General features: G+C 41.5%; 1 protein-coding gene across 9 annotated transcripts in view; it reads right to left on the bottom strand.

Moving 5' to 3' along the window:
* LOC137430068 (acetyl-CoA carboxylase 1) overlaps positions 1–25,412 on the bottom strand; it is a 763,460-nt gene that overhangs the window by 218,738 nt on the left and 519,310 nt on the right. For 8 of the 9 annotated variants that reach the window (XM_078780164.1, XM_068120583.2, XM_078780161.1 and 5 more), the window contains 3 exons: positions 24,471–24,560; positions 21,221–21,339; positions 3,206–3,229 (listed from right to left, as the gene is read on the bottom strand). In XM_078780164.1, the coding sequence (XP_078636290.1) occupies positions 3,206–3,229; positions 21,221–21,339; positions 24,471–24,560 (233 nt within the window). The remainder of the gene's footprint in view (positions 1–3,205; positions 3,230–21,220; positions 21,340–24,470; positions 24,561–25,412) is intronic. The other variant, XM_078780162.1, reaches the window with a different exon arrangement.

Below are 25,412 nucleotides of genomic sequence, written 5' to 3' on the forward strand. Positions count from 1 at the left end.
CGGGAATTCTGGGGGGGCGCGTGTGGCGGACACAAAAGCCCACTGGCGTGGTGACATCATTCCACGCACCAAGTGGGCGGTGGCCACGCCCGAGGGGTAGGCGTGGCCTCATGATATACACCGGGCGACCAGCCCGGAGCAGTTCAGTGTTACAGTGTGCTCTTACAATAAAGACGTTTATATGTTACCGCTTGTCCGCTTCCTCCTTGCTCACAAGCAGCGCGCGTAACGCCGCGCTTTAAGTCGATATTATGTCTGCTCTCAGTGGTTTCCACATTTAGCTGATTTGCTGCTTGATTTTCACATGTGTAGAAGACTAGACTATTTAAAGCTAAGTCTTTGTGGTTACCGTTTTTTGTGTTTGGTATACTTCATCTGTGCTGTCCACCTGGAGACATCCGTAGACACCCGGAGAACAAATTAACGCTTTTTAGGAGTCAGAACGTAGCTTAAATTTTTTTATCTGGCTCAGGTTAAGCGTCTCCGGCCATCATAGCCTATCATTTTCATTGCATATCATTCTCTTTGCTAACTCCCCCTCACCTTTTCTACCCACCCCACTCTCTCTCTCTCTCTCTCTCTCTCTGTCTGTCTGTCTGTCCACTCTTCCCTCCTAATAAAGTGCAGCGCACTCCTTCCACACACCTCTTGCTCCCACCCCTCCCTTCCCTCCCCCTTTCTTTCTTTCTTTCTTTTTCTCTTTCTTTCTCTTTCTCTTTCTCTTTCTCTTTCTCTTTCTCTTTCTCTTCTCTCTCTCTCTCTCTCTCTCTCTCTCTCTCTCTCTCTCTCTCTCTCTCTCTCTCTCTCTTCCCCCTCCCTTTCCCTCTCCCTTACCCCCTTCCCCTCTCCCTTTCCCCTTCCCCTTTCCCTTTCCCTTCCCTTCTCCCTCCATCCTTTCCTCCCCCACTCTCTTCATATTCCTGTCAAGAAACAACTCATTGTTACCCGGCAATGCCAGGTACTTTTGCTAGTTCTTTCATAAATAAGGAAAATAGTTTTGATTCATATTTGAATTCTTTAATAAATAAGGAAAATAGTCATGATTAATATTTGAAGTCTTGAATAAATAAGGAAAATAGTCATGATTAATATTAGAAGTCTTTAATAAAAAAATAAAAACTCCAACCTGTCCTTTTAGTTTTTGCCTGAGTTTTCAGGGCTGAATAGTGTGCAAATACAGGATTTATAAACAAACTATTTCACATTTACAAGAACATGTGATTCACATATTATGTGAAACAAATAGACATACGTGGCAAGTTGGAGGCAACAAAAATCGGGTTGGGAGTGAAATGCATGCATGCATAATTAATTAGTCAGGAGGCCAGGGAAATTACCGAAAGATATTTGATAGTTATTATTTTATATTTACTCATTGATCATTGCTGTGTTCTTTGAAGTCACATGAAATGTTGATGTTGCTGGAGAAGGTGATGTGAAGGTCGACCGAAGGGAATGGGAGGTAGTGAGGACCGGTTCAGAAATTTGAGAGGACCGATTGAACTTTAAAAGAGAAACCGCCGGGAGCACCCAAATCAGTAAGAACGGCACAAAACATTGAGCGTGTTAGGGAGTCAGTTTTGAGAAGTCCACATCGCTCCAGCCGAAAGCATGCATCAGCCTTAAGAATTTCTCACACGTCACTACGCTGCATATTGCATAAGGATTTAAACTTTTATCCCTATAAAATTCAAACTGTCCAGGAATTACGGTAAGCCAAGATGAGGAGAATGCCCGCAATAATTTTTGTGAGGGAATGCTTTCATTTATGGACGGAAATGAAAACCAAAACATTGCTAACAATTTGTTCATGTCTGATGAAGCATATTTTCATCTGTGTGGCTATGTCAACAAGCAAAATACTTGTTTTTGGGCAGCCGAAAACCCAAGAGAAATGCACACGAAACCGTTACACAGTCCCAAAGTCACAATGTGGTGTGCACTTTCGTCATTCGGCATCATAGGGCCTTACTTCTTTGAGAACGATAATGGAAATGCCGTCACTGTTACTGCAGCTCGATATACCGATATGGTTTCTAACTTCCTCTCCAGAGAATTAAACAGATTTGCAGAAGTGAGCCCAATGACGTGGTTTCAGCAAGATGGTGCAACGTCCCACACCGCCAGTGTCCATTACTACTGAAAGGGCGCTCTTTCCAAAGCATGTCATTTCCAGAAACGGCGATATTCCATGGCCAGCGAGGTCACCCTCATAATTGACTGCATGTGATTATTTATTGTGGTCGTATCTAAAGGACAAAGTGTATGTTAACCGTCCACAAACTCTTCATGAACTTAAGGAAAACATCAGACACGAAATCAATGATATTGATGTGGCCATGTTGAAGAATGTCATGAATAATTGGCGTCCAAGATTGGAGGAATGTCAGACGAAATGGTGCGCATCTCCTCGATGTTTTTTTCCACAAATAAATGGCATGTTATGTACTTCACTTTCTTGTAAGAATTTGTTTTGAAATACCAATTTTTATTACCTTTACACGAGTGTTAGAAATAACCATATTTCTGGCTCACCCTGTGTATACACACACACACACACACACACACACACACACACACACACACACACACACACACACACACACACACACACACACACACACACACCTCTCTTATAGTATCGATTATTATCCCCCGTGCTTTTTGAAAAATATTGTAATCGGCTCCATCTGTCTGCAAGTTGAAGACCCAAGGGGTAGGGACTTAAGGTCACAGGGGTCAAAACGAGAAAAAAATAATTTACTCAAAATTTTATATTGCGTCATTCCTGGTGGAACGTTTTGCCATCTTTCATTTTGCTTTGGATGGAAAACGTGCGGAATTGCGATGGCATGCCCTCGACTTCACTCGAGTATTATTTTTGCTATTATTACTATTGGAGATTACATTTAGATGCACTGGCAATAAGCACACCTAAAATGCTATCAATCTTTCAATACATCGTGGATACCAACTTCTTTACGAGTTGCAATGCAAGTCCCTGCCGCTTCCAGGATTCTATCTCGCTCCTGACAGGCTTGGTTAGAGGACTGACAAGTCATCCAGGGTGCACCTCGACACGTGCCAAATGCATCCACTAAGTGCTATTACAGCTCGTTAGTATGTCATGTATGAGTGGGTTAAACAGAAAGAAAGGAGAAAAAAAACAATGAAAAAGCAGGAAAGAATAGTACAACAGAATTACCTGTTCAATGTGGGAATGCTTCCTCTGCAATCGATTGGCACAAAATTGTGGATAAGCATTAGTATTCATTAGACATGCAGGATCTGCATCATAAAGCAATTATTCATCCGTTGATAGCAAAAATTAGTGAAAAATTTGACATCAATCTCAGTGACAATGCATTGCAGACAGTGTGATGCTTTATGATCTTCCTGGACAGCACCCTCTAAGTCACGAACACAGCATGTCAAACACTCCTTAAGGCCATCCACAAACGATATATCCTTCCCACAAACCCCATGGTGTTCTCCCACACCGCCCCTCCCCATAACCCTGCAATATAGTTTCCTACAACATACCACCTACCATTTCACAAAAAAAACCCTCCATCGAAACACTCCCTGCCTAACCTTTCAATATGCCCTCCTTCCAATAATTCCTTCCCAAACAATATATCCACACTCAATACTCCTGGATATCACCCCCAACTTCCCTCTACCCCCTTACAGGATGAACTCCTTACAACTACTTATTCCTCAAGAAACCCTCCTGCAAATACCTCCCCCTCTCTTGAAAATCCCCCACCCCTCTATCTTCACAGTACCCCCTACTTAATACTGCACAATAACCCATCTTTATCAAAATGTACCCTTTTGCCAAAATCCCCCTCTCCCCCAAAAATATTCCCTCTATCGCACCCCAAAGCCCCCTCTACCCCCCTCCTCCCATCCCCCACTCGAACAATGGCATGTCGTGAGTGCTCTGTGATTAAAGGGACAAAATTCATCATCAGATAATGAGAGCGGGGCAGGCGACCAACACGTCTGTTTGTGTTAGCAACACGGAAGTTAACCTTTGGCTTGGTTTTAATGGATTAGAATAAATCATTATAGGAATTTAGTAAGATTGATTGTGGGTGCTGAGACGCCATTTGTTAAACCCCAAGCACAAGCACAAGCGGGCATGCTGTGGCAGATTGGGAATCTCCAAGAGTTGTGGTGGTAATTGTATTCCCAATCATGCCCTTGATTTCCCCGTAACAAAGAGCATAATACTCGTAACATTTGGAACCATATAATAAGTACATCTGACAGAAATTATGTTTTAAAAATTTTAAATCCCCAGCAGGGACTGCAATGAGGCATTTTCGCACAGCACTTAAAAGCATTAAAATTGTATGCTGCAATATTCGAGAAAAGTGGATAATTTATCGATAAAGCACAATGGTTAATTCATTGCAAAAAAATTGTAAAAATTACATTTGCAAAAAAATAAATACTGTAGTTCTGAACCAAAGCTTGCCGCCATCCAGGAGCTACTGTTTCCTGGACAGTCGTTAAGCACAGCATTATCAAAGCATCGGGATGGGTTGGCAAGATGCTGCAGAGGTCACATACTGGTCTCGGATCGATTCTCGAGCCAACTACGACCTGTCGTCCTGATACTTTTTCAGGCAGGTCAATGCATCAATCAGTGTGCAATTCTTCACAGGAAACTTCATTGTGTTTGTCCTACCTGCTAGCGTTTGCTGGTGCACATTAAAAACAGTAGCCTGTCAAGGAAAATAGTGGGTCATTTTATTCCATTGCCATAGCCAAATTATTAATTGCTGCCCTGATCTCTGGGGAAAAGAGTATGGGGGTTGAAAAGGGGGAATCGTTCCGTCCGCAATTCCCGGGGGAATCGTCCCGTCCGCAATTCCCGGGGGAATCGTCCCGTCCGCAATTCCCGGGGGAATCGTCCCGTCCGCAATTCCCGGGGGAATCGTCCCGTCCGTAATTCCCGGGGGAATCGTCCCGTCCGCAATTCCCGGGGGAATCGTCCCGTCCGCAATTCCCGGGGGAATCGTCCCGTCCGCAATTCCCGGGGGAATCGTCCCGTCCGCAATTCCCGGGGGAATCGTCCTGTTCACAATTCTCGGAGAATCATCCTGTTCACATTTCCAGAGGAATAATCCCGTCCACAATTCCGAATGAATCATCCCGTCCACAATTCCGGAGGAATCATCCTGCCGGCTATCCGGGGGGAATTAAACCGTCTGCATTTCTGGGGCAATTATCCCGTCTGCAATTCTGGGGTAATTATCCCGTCTGCAATTATGGGGGAATTATCCCATCTGCAATTCTGGGGGAATTATCCCGTCTGTAATTCTGGGGGAATTATCCCGTCTGCAATTCCGGGGGAATTATCCCATCTGCAATTCCAGGGGAATTATCCCGTCTGCAATTCCAGGGGAATTATCCCATCCACAATTCTGGGGGAATTATCCAATCCGCAATTCCGGGGGAGTTATCCCATCCGCAATTCCGAGGGAATTATCCCGTCTGCAATTATGGGGGAATTATCCCATCTGCAATTCTGGGGGAATTATCCCGTCTGTAATTCTGGGGGAATTATCCCGTCTGTAATTCTGGGGGAATTATCCCGTCTGCAATTCCGGGGGAATTATCCCATCTGCAATTCCGAGGGAATTATCCCATCCGCAATTCTGGGGGAATTATCCCATCCGCATTTCTGGGGGAATTATCTTGTCCGCAATTTTGGGGGAATCATCTCATCTGCAATTCTGGGGGAATTATCCTGCCAGCAATTCCAGGGAAGTATCCCATCAGCCATTCCGGGGGAATTTTCCCGTCCACAATTCTGGGGGAATTATCACGTCTGCAATTCTCGGGGAATTATTGAGTCTGCAATTCTGGGAGAATTATCGCATTTGTAAGGCCGAGTTCTTCGCTAATAAAGCCAATTCTGATCATCCAATCATTTTTTGAACATCCTTTACAGTAGGTCATCCACTTTGTAATATGAACAGTACCACATAATATATTTTGCTATTTATAGACTTGGTATTCTCTTCTAAGATGACAATTGTGTTTAGAAGCAAACATAAAAATTCTGGTTTGAAAACACTTGTTCAGGAGGAAAATTAGGGGTCAGGCTTGGATGGAGGGAGGGGATGGGAATGATTTGTGGAAGTTCATATTAAAGTTGTGCAAATCCCAAGGAAATAATTTGCCAGGATTGTAAAGCTGTGGACTGTATATGTTGGAATGTCATAAGATACAAGGTACACAGGTACACATTACAAAGTACACAAGGTTAATGCTTATAAAGAAAATCAAGTCAACAGGCAAATATTTGGGATTTAAATACAAGCAAATTGAAGCAATATGCAATTGTGGCAGAAAATAGTGTGCATTAGATGGACTTCCTATACCATCATCACTGATACAATAAAAAATGACATTCTCAAGAAAAAAAAATACGAGCATTAAAAAAAATAAAGGATGTAAAAATGTGTCTGTGTCAGTTGCGCTTCGTATCCGAAGAAGGCCGCTCACATGAAATATGCGAATCACCTGATAAATCTGTTTACAGTGCAGATGTGACTGCCCAGACAGCAACCACATTCAGCCAGAAACCAGTATAATCTGGTGCCAAGGAACCTCCAAGAAGACCAGACCAACGACTACCAGCAGTCCATGCAGGAATTTGCAATTTGTTAATAGAGCTGGCAATAACTCACGGAACTCTTCGCGAAGGAGACCCTGGGATCGTTAACTTCAAATAACTAAAGCCAGCAGATCGGACACCCCAAAAAATTGTATCGTGTAGAGGCCGGTCGACATAAAGCACACCCGAGTTTAACATCCGTCCGAGTGACAGCACACACACCGATGCCTCACCTCGCATGTAAAACACCAAGATGACAGTTTATAGCTGGGCCAACATTCCAGCACATTAGACAATTCAGAGGCAAGAATATAAAGACAGGAATATCGGGAAAGATAAAAAGGAAAGGAGAAAAGAATGAAAGCTTTTTTTAACGTTAATTTTAGAAAGACTGAGTGAAGTCAAATACTTCACGTTGAACGTAAAGGTTTTCAGGGGTCAAGTCTGGAGTAGCAAAATATAACTTGAATTGGAATAGATGGCCTAATCTGAAAGCTCCACCACTTTCGTCCAGATGCCAAACAGGCATTTCAAGGCAAAGCGTGCTTGAGCGTCATTATGAAGTTTTTTGGTCGATTCATCATCTCTGACCTATCCTGAAGCATAATCAGCCAGGTGCAGACTGGCACCCTTGAGGAATTTTTTTTTAGAGGCGAAAAACAAAATGGCCGCCACGACTTTCCGATAAATTCTGTTTTTGCCAATATCTTCACTTCTAATGCAATTATAAACACAATTTTGGTGTCTACCTCTATGTTTTCATTGTCAAGGAATCCGATAATGATAAGATTAAAGGTGTATATATTAATCCTGTATCATATTTTCAAGATGGCCACCATTTCCCTAATAAAAAGGCTATTTTGCAGTTCCATTGATAACTTCTAGTTAGAAATTGAATTTGATGAACCTTCAAATATTAATACAATAACAGTCACAACCAAATATGTATTTATGACAGCTGAAGTAACTTATTTGCAATTATTAATGCATTGGTTATTATATTGGATTGTGCTTTTTACACAAATATATTTGGATACATGTGGACAGTTGACAATGACCATGGATTTTGTCTTGTAAAACTTGCGTTGTAAATAAACACAACAATTCAAACAAAAAGTGGACAAAACAAGTATATGATTTGAAATTTACTTTTATTTTCAGACTGACAAATAATAACTTTGTTTGGAGCAACATGCATCCTTATTAATGTTTTACACAATGTTCAATCTTCATCATCTTCGTCCTGATAAGCAGCTACTGCCCTTGTCTGTTCGTTACAGCAGTATGATTCACCACCGCAACTGCAAAATATCGAACATGACATCTGTGCTACCACACAACCACACTTCCCTGTAGAACAGGGCCGACTGGTGGAGCATCCACACTTAATCAGCTGCAGAATGGTGACCGGTGCAGCAGACACATCAGGTGGGAGTGTGGTTGGACACAAAGTTGCACCGTCCTCACCTTCTTGCCATCCGTACTGAATGGGGTCCAAGTTTGGAGGGTCTGGCTGAGTGGCTGATTTCCATATCAATACTTGATAATGAGCACGTTGTACATGCTGAACAAAGGCATCATGTGATGGGGGCAACGACTTTAATTATGGAGCAGATGTAATCTTAGAGTTGGCCATCTTTGACTTCCACAAATGATACCGGTGTGTGGCCATATCACCTTCCACTTTGGAACCATAACAGGCAGCAATAAAAGTAGTTGCTTCAGATATCATCTTTTCCTTGTCTGCTTCCATCTGATCAAGTAAGGTGAGGTGATGTCCTCTCATTAGTACCTTAAATGCTGTGGCCTTTCCAATGCCAAATAAATACGACACAGTATCGCATCCGGTCAGAGCATGTACAGCAGGTAGATATTCTGCGATACTTTTGTGTTTCAGTGCTGTCTGCCATATGTCTATGTTGGCCCTCCCAGCACATGGACTCTCCATGCTGACATTCACAGTCATCTTTTCCTTGAGGTAGAAATGAAGCAGCAGGACAAAGACATCTGTATCGTCACAGACAACTTTGATGTGCGAGTCCTCACTGATACCTGACACTATTTGGACTAAATGATGGATGATGATGACATCTGCTTCTACATGTTGTGTTTTCAGATCCCGTCTCCCGAGAATGGAATTGTTCCATATTTGTACTGGTGTTGGATTTTTTCCGGTGATAACCAGTTTGTTCTGGTTGTTCTGAATGGGGGTCATTAGATACCGGTAATGTGAATCGATAACTTTATCTGAATTTTTTCGTAATCGGTGGATGCCATCTTCAAAGTATGATACATGTGTTATATATACAACTTTATTTATATCATTATCGGAATCTTTGACCTTGAAAACATAATAATAGTCACCAAAATTGTGTTTCTAAGTTCATTCGAAGTGAAGATATTGCACAAAACAAAATTCATCGGAAATCAGTGGCGGCCATTTTGTTTTTGCCTCTTAAAAAATTCCTCAAGGGTGCCAGTTTGGCACCCGCCTGATTCTGATTCAGGATAGCTCAGAGATAATGAATCAACAAAAAAAACTTCATAATGACGCTACAACATGCTTTTTCACAATTCCGCTGGACTACTTACGCAACATGTGTGTATGGCCGAGTGAAATGCAAGGAGATTAAATGATACCGTCTCCTTTAATGAACAGGAACTAAGTTATGCCAAAATAAAATTATTTCAACTATCAACGGTACCCGCCCTACGGGCGGGGCTTCAATTGGGAAGCCCAAATGAAAAGGCAAAATATCAGAAATCGAAGGCTTTTTAAAAATTTTTAAAACGATTTATATAAACATCCGTTAAATGATATCACACGCAAATCATCAAAATCTAAAGAGTATTTGTAGAATTTCAATAAAAACCACATAACTGTTCATATCGGTAAATATTATTCCATCGTGTTTCAAATTTGGGCAATGGGCTCTCCAATATTCGATGTGTTCACAGTTTGAATTACGTAATGTAACGTTTGTGACGATGTTTTCATTGTGACGATGTTGTGACAATGTTTGGGTTCACGGTAGTGTTTGATGTGACGGTGTGAGCATAATTTTTACCCTTGCCAGAGGAGAGGGTATTGCATTTGAGTCCGTTTGTTTGCCTGTTTGTCCGCACAGAATAAATATGATTTTCTCTGCAACCGGTTGGTCCGATTGACAGGAAATTTTCACCATAGGTGCAACTTCACCTGTATAATTTTTTAATGATAATTATGGCGTCATAGGTTCGGCCGCCATCTTAGAAAAAGCGAAAAACTTTGCACCTCCATATCTCCGAAAGCGCTGAATAGAAAAAATTGAGACAGGACCCATTGTAAAGAACTCTCCATGGGGAATAAAATATGTCAATGATGTCATATGTGCCTCCATTATGACGTCATAATTCGACAAGTACAAAACTTCATCCAATCAAGATGAAATTTCTTGAGCATAATCTAGGAATAAATTAGTTTAGAAAAAATATATAATGATGACGTCATCGGTCACGTGGTTCGGCCGCCATATTTGATTTAACACAAAAGCCTTAAAAACCACTGAAAATACATCCTGGCAAGGGTTTGCAATCTCTGATTGCTCTTTCTAGTTTCGTAATGTTTTTTGTTTTTGTTTTCGTAATCGTTTAATGAACGTTTAATAAACGTTTAATGAGCATAATGATCATTAAATGAATGAATGAATATATTGAATAATTTGATGTGAAGTGAAAGATGCCTCAGAGCTGTCACATTCACAATCGCTATGTAGTTTGTACTCCCCATATGTGTTTCCTTCATTGTAAAAACTACCAAGTCAACAGTTAAAAGGATTTTGAGCTGATAGGTGTTACGGCCTTGGCAAGATCGATAGAGACAGCGATCTGTTAGATTATGCACCACCCAAATAGCTATGTGGAATTCTCTCATGTAGAGATTAAACTCACGTCGTTTGAAATTTGGCCGAGGTCATTATTTACTTTTAATGATGTTTATATACGAATCAAAAAGAAGATAATTGGTTTTGGGTCGTCCTTTCCGCATATCTCGTGGGATTGTGAGTTGGAGAGATGACCGTGATGGCGGGGAGGGGGTTGGCATTCTCTCAAGCAGGGATTCAACCCATGTCTTTATAAAAGGTCTTTGTCCGAGGTCACCGAGTCCAATCGGTGCAGCCGATCGGTGCAGCCGTGCAGCGATCGGTGCAGCCGTTTGTGCGGAACCCGGGAAAATAACTGCAATGAAATTGTGTCTAAGTTGAACCCAGGTGTTATGCTGTCTCCAACCACTGAGAGGCTTCTATAAGAACGCGGACGAACATCGCTCCGATACATTCCTGTGACATTTATTTGGCGTGATAGTGTATACTCGAATGGTGCGTATATCTAGATGTTCCAGGCTTGCTTGCACTAATTGCTAATTGATTGCTACTTCCATGATTACAGAATACTGATACAAAGCTTGATGATTTCTTACATGTGTTGCCAGAGATCGAAACTGAATTAAACCTCGTATTGGGACAATGTTGTAGATCTTGATTTCTCACAACAATAACGTTATGCGGGAGTCCAAACCTGAAAATGCTGTAGGCCAAAGCTGAAATTGGAAAAACATTAAAGCCTATTTTACTCAAGGGGATCCCAGGATTACCCACCCAAAATATCGTTGCAATCGGTTCAGCCGTTTTTGCGGTACCTTCGAACAGACGGACAGACATTTGGTGAATTATAGTAAGATTACCTGCACACGGCAGCGCATGTCCAGCTAAGATAGGTAAGTGGCTATCATGCTCACAGTATTGATTACTCTGGTCTGGCATGCAGTCTGTGTTGATCAAATTACGCATGCGTGCATCACAAGGTTAAAAAATGCCCACTCCCGAGTTGCAAGCTGCTCCTATAATGCTTCGTCCAGACTTTCGTTACTGACAAATGAGACTGTCAGCCAAAGCTGACAGTCATGACTGATAGGTGGCCATGGTATCCAGGCTGTTTTAGTTCTCGCCTTGTTTTGCTCTTGCATGCTTTTGTGTGAGATTGTTGTGCACTGGCTCCTGATGACCAAAAATATTTAAAATATGCATTGTTGGCTATAGTTACGGCATGTGTGATTGAAGGGGGAAAAAAATCTCCAACAAAAAATAGTTTGGACGAAAGAATAACTGAGGAGACCAACTGGAAGAGGCAGTTATAGTCAAATGTTTTTGTAATTGCATGTGAAAAAGCCAAACCATATCATGAACTACATGTGAATGTTTCTCGAGAAATGTTTGATTACCTTTTCAAAAAAGTGAAACCCAGCATCGAGAGGTACGGTGAGCATTTCAGATGTTCAATTCTACCTGTAGCGTGACAAGTAGCAACAATTTTGTTTTCGGTAAGCTCTGCTTTACCTGGCTCCCAACTCAAAAGGGATGGGACGTGACCGACGGAAAAATTTAACTCCAACTATCTTGGTCATAACTGGTTATTTTTAAAATATAATTTTGTCTCCACTTTCCTTCAAACCTGTCAAGTATAACGGGTATTCTCAGTTTAAACAGTTATGAATGAAACAGTTATGAATGATAGTCTGGACGAAGCCATAAGGAGTGCAAAGCCTCCTCAACCGAACATGTTAGCAACATGGAACAAAATGGGTTCAGGTAAAAGTTGGAAATTGGAACAATAAAAGAAGAAAATGGCAAATTGGGTGCCGGGGGGTGAAGCTGGGGGGGGGGGGGGCAGCAATACAAAACACAATTTCTATTGTGCTATCATTTTAAAAAATATGACCAACATCAACTATTTTTTGCAAACAAAATACACAATTTCTGTATAGATAGGCAGGTGTGAAATTCCCTTGTGATTGTGTTTAATTTGTTGTTTCAAAGCAACTAAAAGACCCCCACCCTCCTCTCCTCCCAGCCACACTGCTCCCCCTCCTGAAGAAAACGTGGCAGAGACCAAGTACAAAACAACAAAATCATAGCTTTGACCGAAGTTTTGCGATTATCACGCTCAGCATGATTATCATCACAAAATATAAACAGACAAAGACAGACGGACAGACAGGGGTGAAAACATAACCTCCATCTACCTTCGGTGGCAGAAGTAAAAATACAGCAGGAGTGTAGATGATGTCAGGTACAATGTTTTGCACCGTTATTTTTGCCGTTTTGTTTTGTGCTACTTTTGAAAACCAAAGTTGCAACATCATATTTGACAAATCACACAAAAAACGGACGACTTATTACATGCGAGGCAATGGTGTCACAGAGAACGGGAAAGCCAAAGGTCTGATGACGCCCTCCGAGCAAGGAACCCAGAGGTCCCCACACGGACGCACATGAATCATCGGGTAATAATTAAAAGAGCCCGCCTGGCCCATCCACGCGCTAATGGACAAGGCTCCGTCGAGGGATGTCACGTGTGGATCTGTGTGAAGGGGCCTTGGTAGGTGAAAACGCATGAGCTCGCTGTGGTGCTCAATTTAATGTGTAAAGCTTCCATGTGACAGATTGGATACACTTGGTTACGACACTGGAAGGTAAAGACAGTGAGATGCACAAAAATGAAAAAGTGAAATAAAAAAGGTGAAAAGGAAAACGCAGGATGGGATGTGAGAACCAGACGTCTCATCATACAGAAATCATAGGAACTCGGTATCAGAAGCACACATGACCTGGTCGTTTAGGCCAATTCGGTCATTCGGGATATGTGACGAAGGATGTCAGGAAATCACAGTGAAATGATCGAAAACAAAAGTGTTTTAGCAGCAAATGTTTCCTTATAACGTTTTACGAATACTGTACTTGTTTTTATTGTTATTCAGTTGAGGGTATTTTGGGTGTCGCTGCCTTTTCCTAGATAACATTTTAATGCACATCCCAAGTTTACCTGAGGGCATTAGGTGCCAGCTACAATTTGTGGAGTTTAGGTGCCAGCTCCATTCAAACTGGACCGGACTGTGCAGGCAAATCACTCCATCCATGCAGGGCATTAGTGAGCCAGCCAGGTTTTTACTGGCAATTCCAAAATGACAAAAAGACCAATTCGGGTTTCAAAAGCTCAACTCCTACAACTTCTACTAATCTGCATACTAGGGTGGTCCACAGATATATGTAATATTTAATACTATTAAAAATCCATGCTCCACAAGGCTGCCCTTGTTCCTATGTTTATAAAGATCATATGAACCAAATATGAGGTCAATTGGAACTTATTGAGAGGTTGCTCAAAAAATAACATTTTTTATTTATCCTGTTTTTTTCAGATGGCAGAAACTCGCATCTCTTCCACAGTTTGGTTGCTGGGCAAGTCTGAAAAGGAAATAATATGTGGGGGACTACCAACCAAAGGATGCACATTGCAGAAAATGGTGTACCATCACATACAAGATCACCATACAGTTTGTGAAAGTGCCAAACTTGGTGTACAAGCTGTGTGTGCATTCTGGGAGAAAGCACGAATTCCAGTGCAGAGAGTAGATTCCTGTGAGCGCCAACTTTTGAAGTTGTATGATGCCTACAAACTGGTAAAGAAAAATAGAACCAAGACATTTGAAAACTATAGAGTGAAGGAGCAGATGTTCAAAGATGATCTTCAATCCCTCTTCGATATCTCACCAAATGATGCGCTTGAGAAAATGACGAATGAAGAAGACAAAGCATTCCTTATCATGCAGCGTGAGGATCCCTCAAGTTCACGTATGGGATCTGTGGACAACACTCTGGCAGTGAAGGAGAACAGAAAGCGTATCAGGCTTGAGAATGAAGATAAAATAAATAAGAAACATGCTGCTGAGACTCTTGCAGCAATGCAATATGTTCCATCAACATCGGCTGTGGTTGATGATGATGATGAGTCTGAGATTGAAAGCTCCGATTCAGGGGACAATGAATTCAAACTCAAAAGTCCATCTTCTGCCAAACAGGCGAAAAAGGCTCCCATCAAGGTGATCACTCCAGCAATAGTGGCAACTCTGGACAGAGTAAATCTCTCAGATCGGCGTGCTATGTTTGTGGCCAGTGCTTTTGCACAATCTCTTGGTCATACCATTGAAGACAAGTGCAAGCCAACAATAATAAATAATTTGAGTAATTGAAAATAGATAATTATCTATGAATTGATGTATGATGTTCAAAATTCTGTATCTTATTATTCATTAAAATTTGTCAACATTTTGAGCAACCTCTAAATATTGTTCAATCAAGCTCAAGTTTTCACCACAAACTACTTTCTTCAATAGGAATAGGGGCAGGCTTGTGGAGAAATGAAAATCCAATCTTCAAATTTTTGGACCACCCTACTGCATACCCAGCTGAGGGGTGTAGTGACCCCATTGGGGATTGACCCTTTTGCACTTTGTTCCTTTGGGATAGGGAGAACGTGAGGTTAGGGCAGGAATTTTGCACTTTTTTGGCAATGGTGCCGTCGAATGCTCACCTCCGCTTCGTGAACGACAACATGGGATCTTTAGCATCCACCAACTAATGCAGGCAGACAGGACGCCTGCTTTACGTCCATCCGCAGGATGGCACACATATTGATGAATCACCCTGCCCGTGAAATACCGGGATGACAGTTTATAGCTGGGTCGGGATTCAACCCCAAGATAGACAGTTTAGGTGTAAGTACCTCTCGGCCATCCTGTTGATCGGCCGAGAAGCTGAAACCAAAGGCCTTAAGACTGCTACCTTCCATTTAAATCATTCTATTAGTTTATATTCGCATTGTAGTGCACTTGCAATGAACATCCTCAGGGAGTTAAGCAACCTCGAAGATTTTACAAATCCAACACCAGGCCTATTTTGAATGCCATCATGATGTTACCTTCATGACCTGGTTTGCATTAGACAAATTTGCTTGTGCATATATTGTACAGAGAATTGCATAATAACGGTTTTAATGAGCCAAACACATTTGTTAACATGCGGAGATAAAATTGCATCTCTGTTGCAGGAAGAATATTGTCAAAACATTATTTGCAAGAAAGAGCACAGGAAGAAAAAATAGAAAAAGAGAAGAAGCAGCATAATAAGGTTATCTCAGTAAAGCTTAGGTCATCAATCAAAGTTTTCAAACCATGTCTCAACTACTGATCTAAGCGGGAAGTAAATGCAAGATAGGAAACAGGTGATGACTGGGGACTTGTTCAGTTTAGTGGAGCCATTAATTGCTTGAGACACTTACCACAAGTTTGTGTGGCAGTTTTTCTCAGGTGTTGCTAATAGATAACCGAGTACGGAGTGCAGGGAAATAGTGGTATTGTATAACCAAAAGAGCAATGTGAAATGTTAGAGGGCCATTTATTATTACTTCGACTCCCATCGTTCCTTCCATCGAATATTACTTTGTCATCATCTACTATAAATGTATGAGTTGCACGTGTTGTGTGTGTGTGTGTGTGTGTGTGTGTGTGTGTGTGTGTGTGTGTGTGTGTGTGTGTGTGTGGCATGTTTTTTGTGGAGTTCTACTGGAGCTTTCTGATGTGGAATGTGATACACAAAAATTATAGTCATGATCTCCTGAGTTGATAGGCTAACAACAAATAATCTGGAAGAATTCCCATGTTTCTAACCGCGTGCCATGTTAAGGTGTATAGAGCAGTTTAATAGGTCCTGGCATGGCATTCTAATTACAAAATAAATAACAAAAAGAATAATAACATTGTAACAAAGCATATAATAATTAATGCCGGAGCTTCCCGATGTGGAATGTGATACGCCAAAATTATCATCATGATCTCTTAAGTTGATAATTAACAACAAAGAACCTGGAAGAATTCCCATGTTTGTAAAGCATGTCATGTTAAGATGTATAGAGCAGTTTAATGGGTCCTTCAATGGCATTCAAATCTACCATTTCAAACACAATGCCAGTTTGTGTTTTGTACAGATGTCTGTCCCCCTTAATAAGGGTAAGTTTTAAAGGCCGATATTTTAGCACTAATGTGTGTTCTTACAGTCTATTTTGGGGAATAAAATTAACTCGGAAAACATTTTCCATAAAAGAGTAATTATGTCCCAACTATTGGAATTGTAGACGGCTTGCAAATCGGGCCCCAAGGGCAGTGAACAGGAGCGGTTTTAAAAAAAATAACAATAAATACAAATACAAGGCGCAGGGAGGTGAAATTCGCTGCACTTGATGTGCAATATGCACAAAGTAAAATGAATGCTCATTTACATCCATATGATGTCGAATAAATAAAGAAGATATAAGCCCACCTGACACTAGGCTGAGGCTTCAGACTTTGGCACGCTCACGAGGCTGCACCATCGAATAAACTGTTCCAACCTGTCATATTTAACGGACCTTTTACTAGTAACAAAATAAATAACAAAAAGAATGACAACATTGTAACAGAGCATATATTAATTAATACTAATAATATTAACAACAATAATAATAATAATAATAATAATATAATTTGGCAATAATAATAACGAATGTATAATCCCCTCCATGGCACAAACGCATCTGGGCTTGGCAAAAGGCAAGGTAATGCTCAAGCACTACAGAAGGCAGGTATGCTACAAGGCCGTGAAGACTTACACCAATTTGGTGCAATGGACCAACGAGTCCACGAGTAGTTTAAGTGTTCTAAATTATGGATTATTCGACTTCTATCCATATATATTCTCCATACTGCAGGTCCCGTCCCTTCCCTCCCCTTGCTCCTTTCCTTCGCTCCCAAATCCTCACCCTCCTTTCTCTCTCCTATCGCCCACTCTTCTTCTTCTTTTTTCAATCATGACTCAGCAATTTATTTTAAGCATTCAACACAACTTGAATTTGCAAATCTAAAAATACCGTCCTGTACATCATCTCTTCTCTCTTCTCCCTATATTACAGAAGAAAGTTTTTGTTTGTTTGTCTGCGCAAGCTAATCTCCTGAACGGTGAAAGATAGGAGGAAACCTCTCATAACAAAAATGTCGGGACAGGCCCCGGGAAGGTTATAGGCTAGGTGGCGAGGCCGGTCAAGGCCCACGTCGGCCGGGCTGGGCCCATTTCGCAATTAAAAGCTGAGCTGAATTATAGTCGTCAATCTTCTACGACCGCGAGTAAAAGCTGAATTATAGTAGTAAATTCATTCAAAAAGAACTAAAAATGTTGAGACGGGCCCCGGGAAGGTTATAGGCTAGGTGGTGAGGCCGGACTGGGCCCATTTTGCAATTAAAAGCTGAGCTGAATTATAGTAGTCAATCTACGACCGCGAGTAAAAGCTGAATTGTAGTAGTAAATTTATTCAAAAAGAACGAAAAATGTTGGGACAGGCCCCGGGAAGGTTATAGGCTAGGTAGCGAGGCCTGTCGAGGCCGCTTCAGCCAGGCTGGGCCCATTTCACAATTAAAAGCTGAGCTGAATTGTAGTACTCAATCTTTTATGGCCGCGAGTAAAAGCTGAATTATAGTAGTAAATTCATTCAAAAAGAACCCGGGCAACGCTGGGTGCTTTCGGCTAGTTTACTATAAATGGAAGTTGTGTGTGTGTGTGTGTGTGTGTGTGTGTGTGTGTGTGTGTGTCTGGCATGTTTTTTTGTGGAGATATACTCGAGCTTTCTGATGTGGAGTGTGATACACCAAAATGTTCGTCATGATCTGCTGCGTTGATTATGCTGAAAGACTTCAAATAATCCATCAAAATCCCCATGTTTTAAACGCACGCCATGTTAAGGTGTATAAAGCAGCTTAATCGGTCCTTCCACGGCATGACATTTCAATAACAAAATAAATAACAAAAATAGTGATGACATTGTAAGAAAGCATATATTAATTACTACAGTACTAATAATATTAACAATAATAGTACCGTAGCATCATTTGGCAATAACAATAACGAACGTATAATTCCCCTCACTGATCCCCCACCCCTGCCCTGCCCAAGCACTTCTGGGCTTGGTGAAAGGTGAGCTAATGCTCATGCAGTACAGCAGGCAGGTATACTACAAGGCCATGAAGACCAATGAAAATTTGGTCCAATGTAACAACGGGCCCACTACTAGTTTAAGTGTTTTAAATTACGGCAATGAACGGATCAAAGCTGCCTCCAGAGTGCACCATGCTGTACAAGTGGTGGCAAAACGAGTGATGAATTCGTGTAAACAAAGTACACTAACATGGGCCAAGCCACTTACCTTATTGTTCGGAAAGGAACAATGAGCAAATATGAAGGCATAACACCAAAACTTGAACCCAGCTTTGGGAGAAATCCAGACTAATCTTTCTGCGATATTTTGATGATCCTCTTCAAAAGCATTATAATCCACAAGTTTTCTTAATACCTTCAACCCCACAAGCTCTTTGCTGCCCTCTCACCCATCTTCAGTTAACATCACATTAGCCTCTGCCCTTTCTTATCACCATCAGTGCACAGACACAGTAAGTGTTTTGACTGACAAGAACATGCATTGAATTTTGCTTTGACAGCATGACAACTGGAGTTAGAACACATCTGCCTTACACCCAACATCAATGAATCATTTTATTAGCCTCATTCCCGAAAAGATAGGAGAGGGAATTGCGATGTGAGTGTTTGGGTCTGTGTGCATGTGTCAGTGAGTCCACAAGCAGACAAACTTAAACGAGACCAAATCCATAAGCCCCCATTTTGGACGAAGTCCAACAAAAAAATGAATGAATGAATGAATGAATGATCGTTTTAAGGCCATTTTCCCCGCTAGAGTGGGGGTTAGCCTTGCGGGCCCCATGACAATCATGGTTCCCTGTTTGAGGCAATGTTTTTATGGCCGGATGCCCTTCCTGACGCCAACCCTTGGTCACGCTCTTACGATGCGCAGGGATACAGTGTGCCTATTCTGAATCGGGGTACACACCGTGATCATTCATCCTAGAAAGCTAGTACTCAATTTGCCGACCTCGGAAGGATGACAGGCTGAGTCAACCCCCCTGGCGTTAATTCAGCGATCGACCGGGATTCGAACCCAGGATCCTAGGATCCCAAGCCGGCACCCTAACCGCTAAGCCAACGCTCAGTCCCATTTTGGACTAAGTCCAACGGGGGCTAATAATAGCAATCTCAATGGCCTACTTTAATATTGTGCTCCCAATGGAGCTGAAGCACAGTTCGACATAGTCTGATGTAACCACAGTATTTATACATCTAATTTAACCATTTCGATGTGGATTATGTCAAATTTATCCGTGCCCGTTCCTGAGTGTGAGTTTAGTTGCACCGCCCGTAGTTTGAGGGATGCTGCAAGGACTACATCCTCAACTATTATTCGAGTATTATTCTTGGACACACTTTGACAAATTTGTGTAATTGGACCAAATATGACAAATTTGTGTAATTGGACCAAATATGACAAATTTGTGTAATTGGACCAAATATTTTATATCTAATTCACCACAAGTTGATTTTATACCTTGTTTGTGTATCATGTCCAAGTTAGAGATGATATACTGTAATCTAAGTATATATCATACATTAAAATGCACTTAAAATTACATTATCCATATCCAACGTTGTGCAGCAAAGGCATATAGCATTAGAAATGTTGACACAAAGAACAAACAAAGACATGAAAAAAAAATTGAAAGCCACTATCCACAAGAATTGGCCATTCATTCCCCCCCCCCCCCCCCCCCCCCTCCAGGGCCACACCCAATTCCAAGGCGTTTGGTAGGTCTGTGAGTGAGTGAATGATTGAGTGAGTCCATGCTGGTTCTCAGATGTACTGTAATCTATATGCTTGTCTGCGTGCGGTGATACTGTGCATAGTGAAATGCTCCATCTTGTTTATTGAGGCCGATTCCTCAGAGAATGAGTGCAAACTGTTGATTGACTGCAAGTCAATTAATATCAACAACAAACCACTTCGTGAAGGATAGCTTCAAGTGCTCCATCGATTCAATAATCATTTATTTATTACATAAGCAAATATGTCAGATCTTTCCAACTACCTCTCTACCCCACCCCAACCCCAAATGATGCATCGATGCGCATTTCCTTTCTTACTCTTACTCCCATCTCCTCCCAAATTTCCCTTCTTCCCCAATTGCTCCATACCATCATTTTTGTCTCACATCACCCTCCTCCCCCCCCCCCCCAACCCCCCCCCGCCCCCTCTCAATTTAGATTTTCTCAAAGCAATCCGAAAAACAATAAATAGATGACCTCATTCCTCGTAAAAAAATGTTTCTTGTTTTTTTTTGGTATTGTACGGTGTTTGAATTATTTGATAATTCCTGAAAAAATTATCTGATCGTAATACTGACAACTGTACAATGATCTGTACAATGTACTGTACAATGAATGAATGATGAATTTGATCATAATAAATATTACAACTGTACAATGAAAAAATTCACAAATAAATCAAACGTATGTTTAAATGATCACCGATAAAACAAAAGAGGACACCTACATTTGCTTATAGGATATTTGATACAAAAACCACCTGCGATGCATATTGATGCTACACAAGTTTAAAAAAAAAAGAAAAAAAAAAGGTGCATCACGAGTGCAGGCACTTCTCATGCAAAAGTTCTTCCTTAATCAACCATTAACTCCACAAAATAAACAACAGATGCCAACCACAGAACCCAATGCAGGTGTTAACTGCCCGCAGAGTGGAAAACCCTCAGTGCACCTGTTTGGGTGAGACGATGGCAGCATGAACTGGAACTCCACAACGCACGTCCCGTCACGCAGTTGCTGGTGCTGCAGGCTGTTCAACTCGTACGCAATGTACGCCCGTCGCACGTACACCTATAGCAATGAGTGTGAGAGCGTCAAGCCACTCGCAATGAGACGAGCATAATTAAGCAACCATCTTTTTGCTGTATACAGCTTGGCCTACGCTCATGGCAAGAGCAGAATGAGGGAGTAGGAGAAGGCTTGCAGGCATAATTCAGTGGGTGTTGGAGGGTTAACGGGGATCTTTGGCAAAGTTTTTATTATTATTACTAAACAAATTCTAGAAAAAGATTGCTTTTGTGTTTTCTCATAAAACTCATTACATTTTCAAGTCTTGGGACAACTTCGAATGAATGCCTCTGACCGAAGTGACAATCACCCTGTAATTTTCTTCAGGGTCATAGAAATGAAAACATGAATAGGTTCCAGCAGCAATGATGTAAATGTCGGCATATTCTGAATAAGTATTATTGTTAAAAAGATAATACTTATTGAAGTGATAGTGCAGGTGCCAGCTTCACTTTCACCACTAGCAGAGCTATTTCCTAGAAGGTGTGATTTGTCATTTATACTTTTCAAAAAGTCATTTGTACCCTGTGCAATTCAAGTGTTAAATTCTAATTCTTAGCCATTCTGTAGTTTAGTCCAAGCCTGGTGTTGGCTTAGCGGTTAGGGTGCCGGCTTTGGATCCTAGGATCCTGGGTTTGAATCCCGGTCGATCGCTGAATTAACGCCAGGGGGGTTGACTCAGCCCGTCATATTTCCGAGGTCGGCAAATTGAGTACCAGTTCACTGGTAATTCCCTGTGTGTCGCAAGAGGCGACTAACAGGGTTGGCGGCAGGAAGGGCATCCGGCCGTAAAACATTGCTTCAAAAAAGGGGACCATGGTGCCCGAAAAAGGCCAAACCCTGCTCTGCAGGGAAAAATGGCCTCTATAGGCGGTTCTGTTGTTTAGTCCGCCTTCCATATTTTACCTGTTATTCTTATTAATTTGATGGTTTATGCTTCCACATGATATTTTGAGCTTACAGTGTCACTGAAGAGGGATTTCCCTGGATATGGGACAATAAAGATTATTATTTGGGGGAGATGGGCTGGACGTGGAGGTGGGTGTTTAAGGAAGTGGTAAGGAGAGGGTAACCAAATCCTTCTCCAATCTCAAAGATATCAAGTCGAGATTCAAGGGAACTCAAGTTGTTATCCTGGTGTTAAATAAATAGGTTGTTGAAAAACAATCCACCGTCCTTTAGAGGGCACATTAAGTGGTCAGTTACACCCATTTAGTCACTATCTTTTTGAGAAATGGTGGGTGGGTATGCTGACCACCTAGGTCCTACAGGTTGGTACCATAACCACCTAAATCTTGCCTTGTGAGGGCATGGTATGGAGTTCACCCCTTCGGTTCATCAAGACTCTCCTTGCATAGTCTGTAAATGCTTTCAGGAACGGGCAAGGCTCTAAGTAGACCTTTGAGGTTTCAAGTGCAAGCCTCCAGCACAAGCAAATCAATTATTTTGAAACACAATTATAGATAGCCTTCTATAATGATACCTACTTACTATGTACCAAACACAGCAAATCCGTAATCTTTCCAAACATTGTGATGCGCAAAACCAGGAAGGCCAAACACGACAACCAAATAACCAATCGAACCTAAACAATCCACGAACTGCAAGACGATTTGGGGTGGGTACAAAGATAAGTCAGATTTTGGTGAAAAAAATCTTCTCTGCATTAAAATTTTAAAAACAAATTAATAAAATCTGAATTCAAATGAAGAATAACATATGGAGACATCTGTTAGGCTGATAAAGGAGCTGCACAGTGCGCAACAAGGGTGTCGAAGTTCAACTCTGTTCCAATAATGGCCGGGGCAGAGCCTTCCATTGTCTGGTAAATTAGCGAGATTGGAAAATTGCTTTGGCAAAGCCGAAAGAAGAGCGGCTCATATCCAATGTAAGAATACAAACAGGACGCCCTTTGTTTTTTGTTTTTCAATTGCATCCTCAAATTTCTTAGTTTTTAACCTGTATTTTACATTAAACACTGTGCATCCACCATTTAAGGTTAAAGTCACACATTTGGTGGGCTTCAGTCATCACATCGTCACAAAGGAGCTATTCCACATGCTAATCGGAGCAGCCACTCAGTCTCCCACGGACAAACAAACAAGCTTTACGCCTACTTTTTTACATATGCACCATGGAATCTAGTGGCGAAGTTTGGCAGAATGAGTGTTACGGTGATGGAGAGTGAGGGGAAGGAAAAACAAATGTTTTTTTTTTTACACAACATCTCTAACACACAACGCCCATGTGTGAATAAAGTGCACATAACCATTCATCTGGAACCTGGACCAAAGAGGTATTTTTACCTGCCAAACCGTGAGGTGAACTTGGGTTAATGCTTGAGAGCACCTATTACTACTACTACGACCATTACTACTACTACTACTACTACTACTACTACTACTACTACTACTACTACTACTAGTACCATTACAATTCTTATAATTACTACTTCTGCCCCAAATATACCTTGTTATTTTGGAGTCGGATATGGAAAGTTTTGAGCCAGTCTTTCAGGAACTGGCTGGCCAGGCTCGATGTTTGACTGAAATTGATTGTGGCAGGAATTTGGGATTTGGCCAGGGTTCCAAGTGCGAGGTGGGCTTTGAGCTAGATGCATTACATCGACTTTTCTTGAAAGACACCGAGATCTTTAACGTCCACCAACTAATGCTCGCAGTTGTTACACGCACCTTACCGGCACACACATTGATGCTTATCCCTGCATGTGCAACACCAAGGTGACCGTTTAAAGCTACATGGTTGTGATTCAAACCCAGCCTTGACAGCTCAAAGGCAAGTGCACATACCCGTACCTTTTGGCTATCCTGCCAGCCCAAAGGATGGCATATTGGAATGAAAATAACAATTTAATGGCTTCAGTTTCAACAGGATTTGGCTTTTTGCTGAACAATTTCATTTCTGTTTTTAGAAGAAACATCGGCCATGGCAATTTTCACCATCAGGATTAATAACAGATGCATGTGAACAAATTGAAATAAATACTTTTGTTGCACGAAACTAAAAACAATCAAAAACAGTTTAAAAACAGAAGAAATACCCAATTAACTTAGTAGTAAATTGGTAATACTCATCGATTTTAAAAACACCTTTTGCAATTATGGCAATCTCACCTCCAGGGCTGCCATGCGGACAATCTGATTGCTGTGATAGAAGAAGTTCGGGAGAACATCGAAGATTGAAGTCTCGGATAGAATGAGTTTCTGAAGTTTAAGGGGATTGGGGAGGGCAGGGGGGGAGTGGAATGGCCGGGGATAAAAGAATTACATAGACACGACAGGTTGGTAAAACAATCTCGTAGGTCCGTGTATAGGTGAACACCTCCCCCTACTGGAATCAACAAGCAGGTATACATTAGGAGTTGAAGGGGTACAGCCGGAGAGACAGAGTGCGGATTTCAAACATCAGAAACTACAACATCTTCAAAAGGAGTATTCGTCCCCTCAAATCCTAATACACACACAAGTAGGTCTTTAAAACCTACATTGTGTGTGTATTAGGATTTAAAAGGTCTTTAAAAGGACCAGGTCTTTAAAACAGCTGTTCACCACCATCTCTTAACTTCCCCCATCCAAAACCTCGATCTTTTCTACCCCCGCTAATTTCACCCCAAATCCACTTTTTTGAAATACCAACTTCTGTCCTGGAAGTCCTTGGTGTCCTTGTGTTTTATATTTCTCCCACCCCCCTCCCCCTTCCCACGCCTCCTCCCCCCAAGCCCTCTCCCTCCCACACATCTCCCGATGTCCCTGCTCTCAAATGTTGTGTTTGTGTGCTTCCCCTTCTCTCCCCATCTTGTCTACCGCTCCCTCTTTTGATATATTTTGTTTGTCTGTTTGATTTGTTTGTGAAATAAATGTTAGCTCTTTCACGAGCCTCGATTCTGTATGGAAAAAAAAGAAAAGAAAAAAAAGAACCATACACATCAACTACTTTAGCATTACTTAAGTACGTCATTCTCATTAAAATCATTTGAGAATAATTAAACAAAAAAGCAATTCAAGTCTGATGACATCCATGAATGTGTGGAATAACAAAACATGGATTCCCCCGAC

Source organism: Myxine glutinosa, chromosome 6, assembly GCF_964187855.1.
Source record: "Myxine glutinosa chromosome 6, kmMyxGlut1.1, whole genome shotgun sequence".
NCBI classification, from domain to species: Eukaryota; Metazoa; Chordata; class Myxini; order Myxiniformes; family Myxinidae; genus Myxine; species Myxine glutinosa.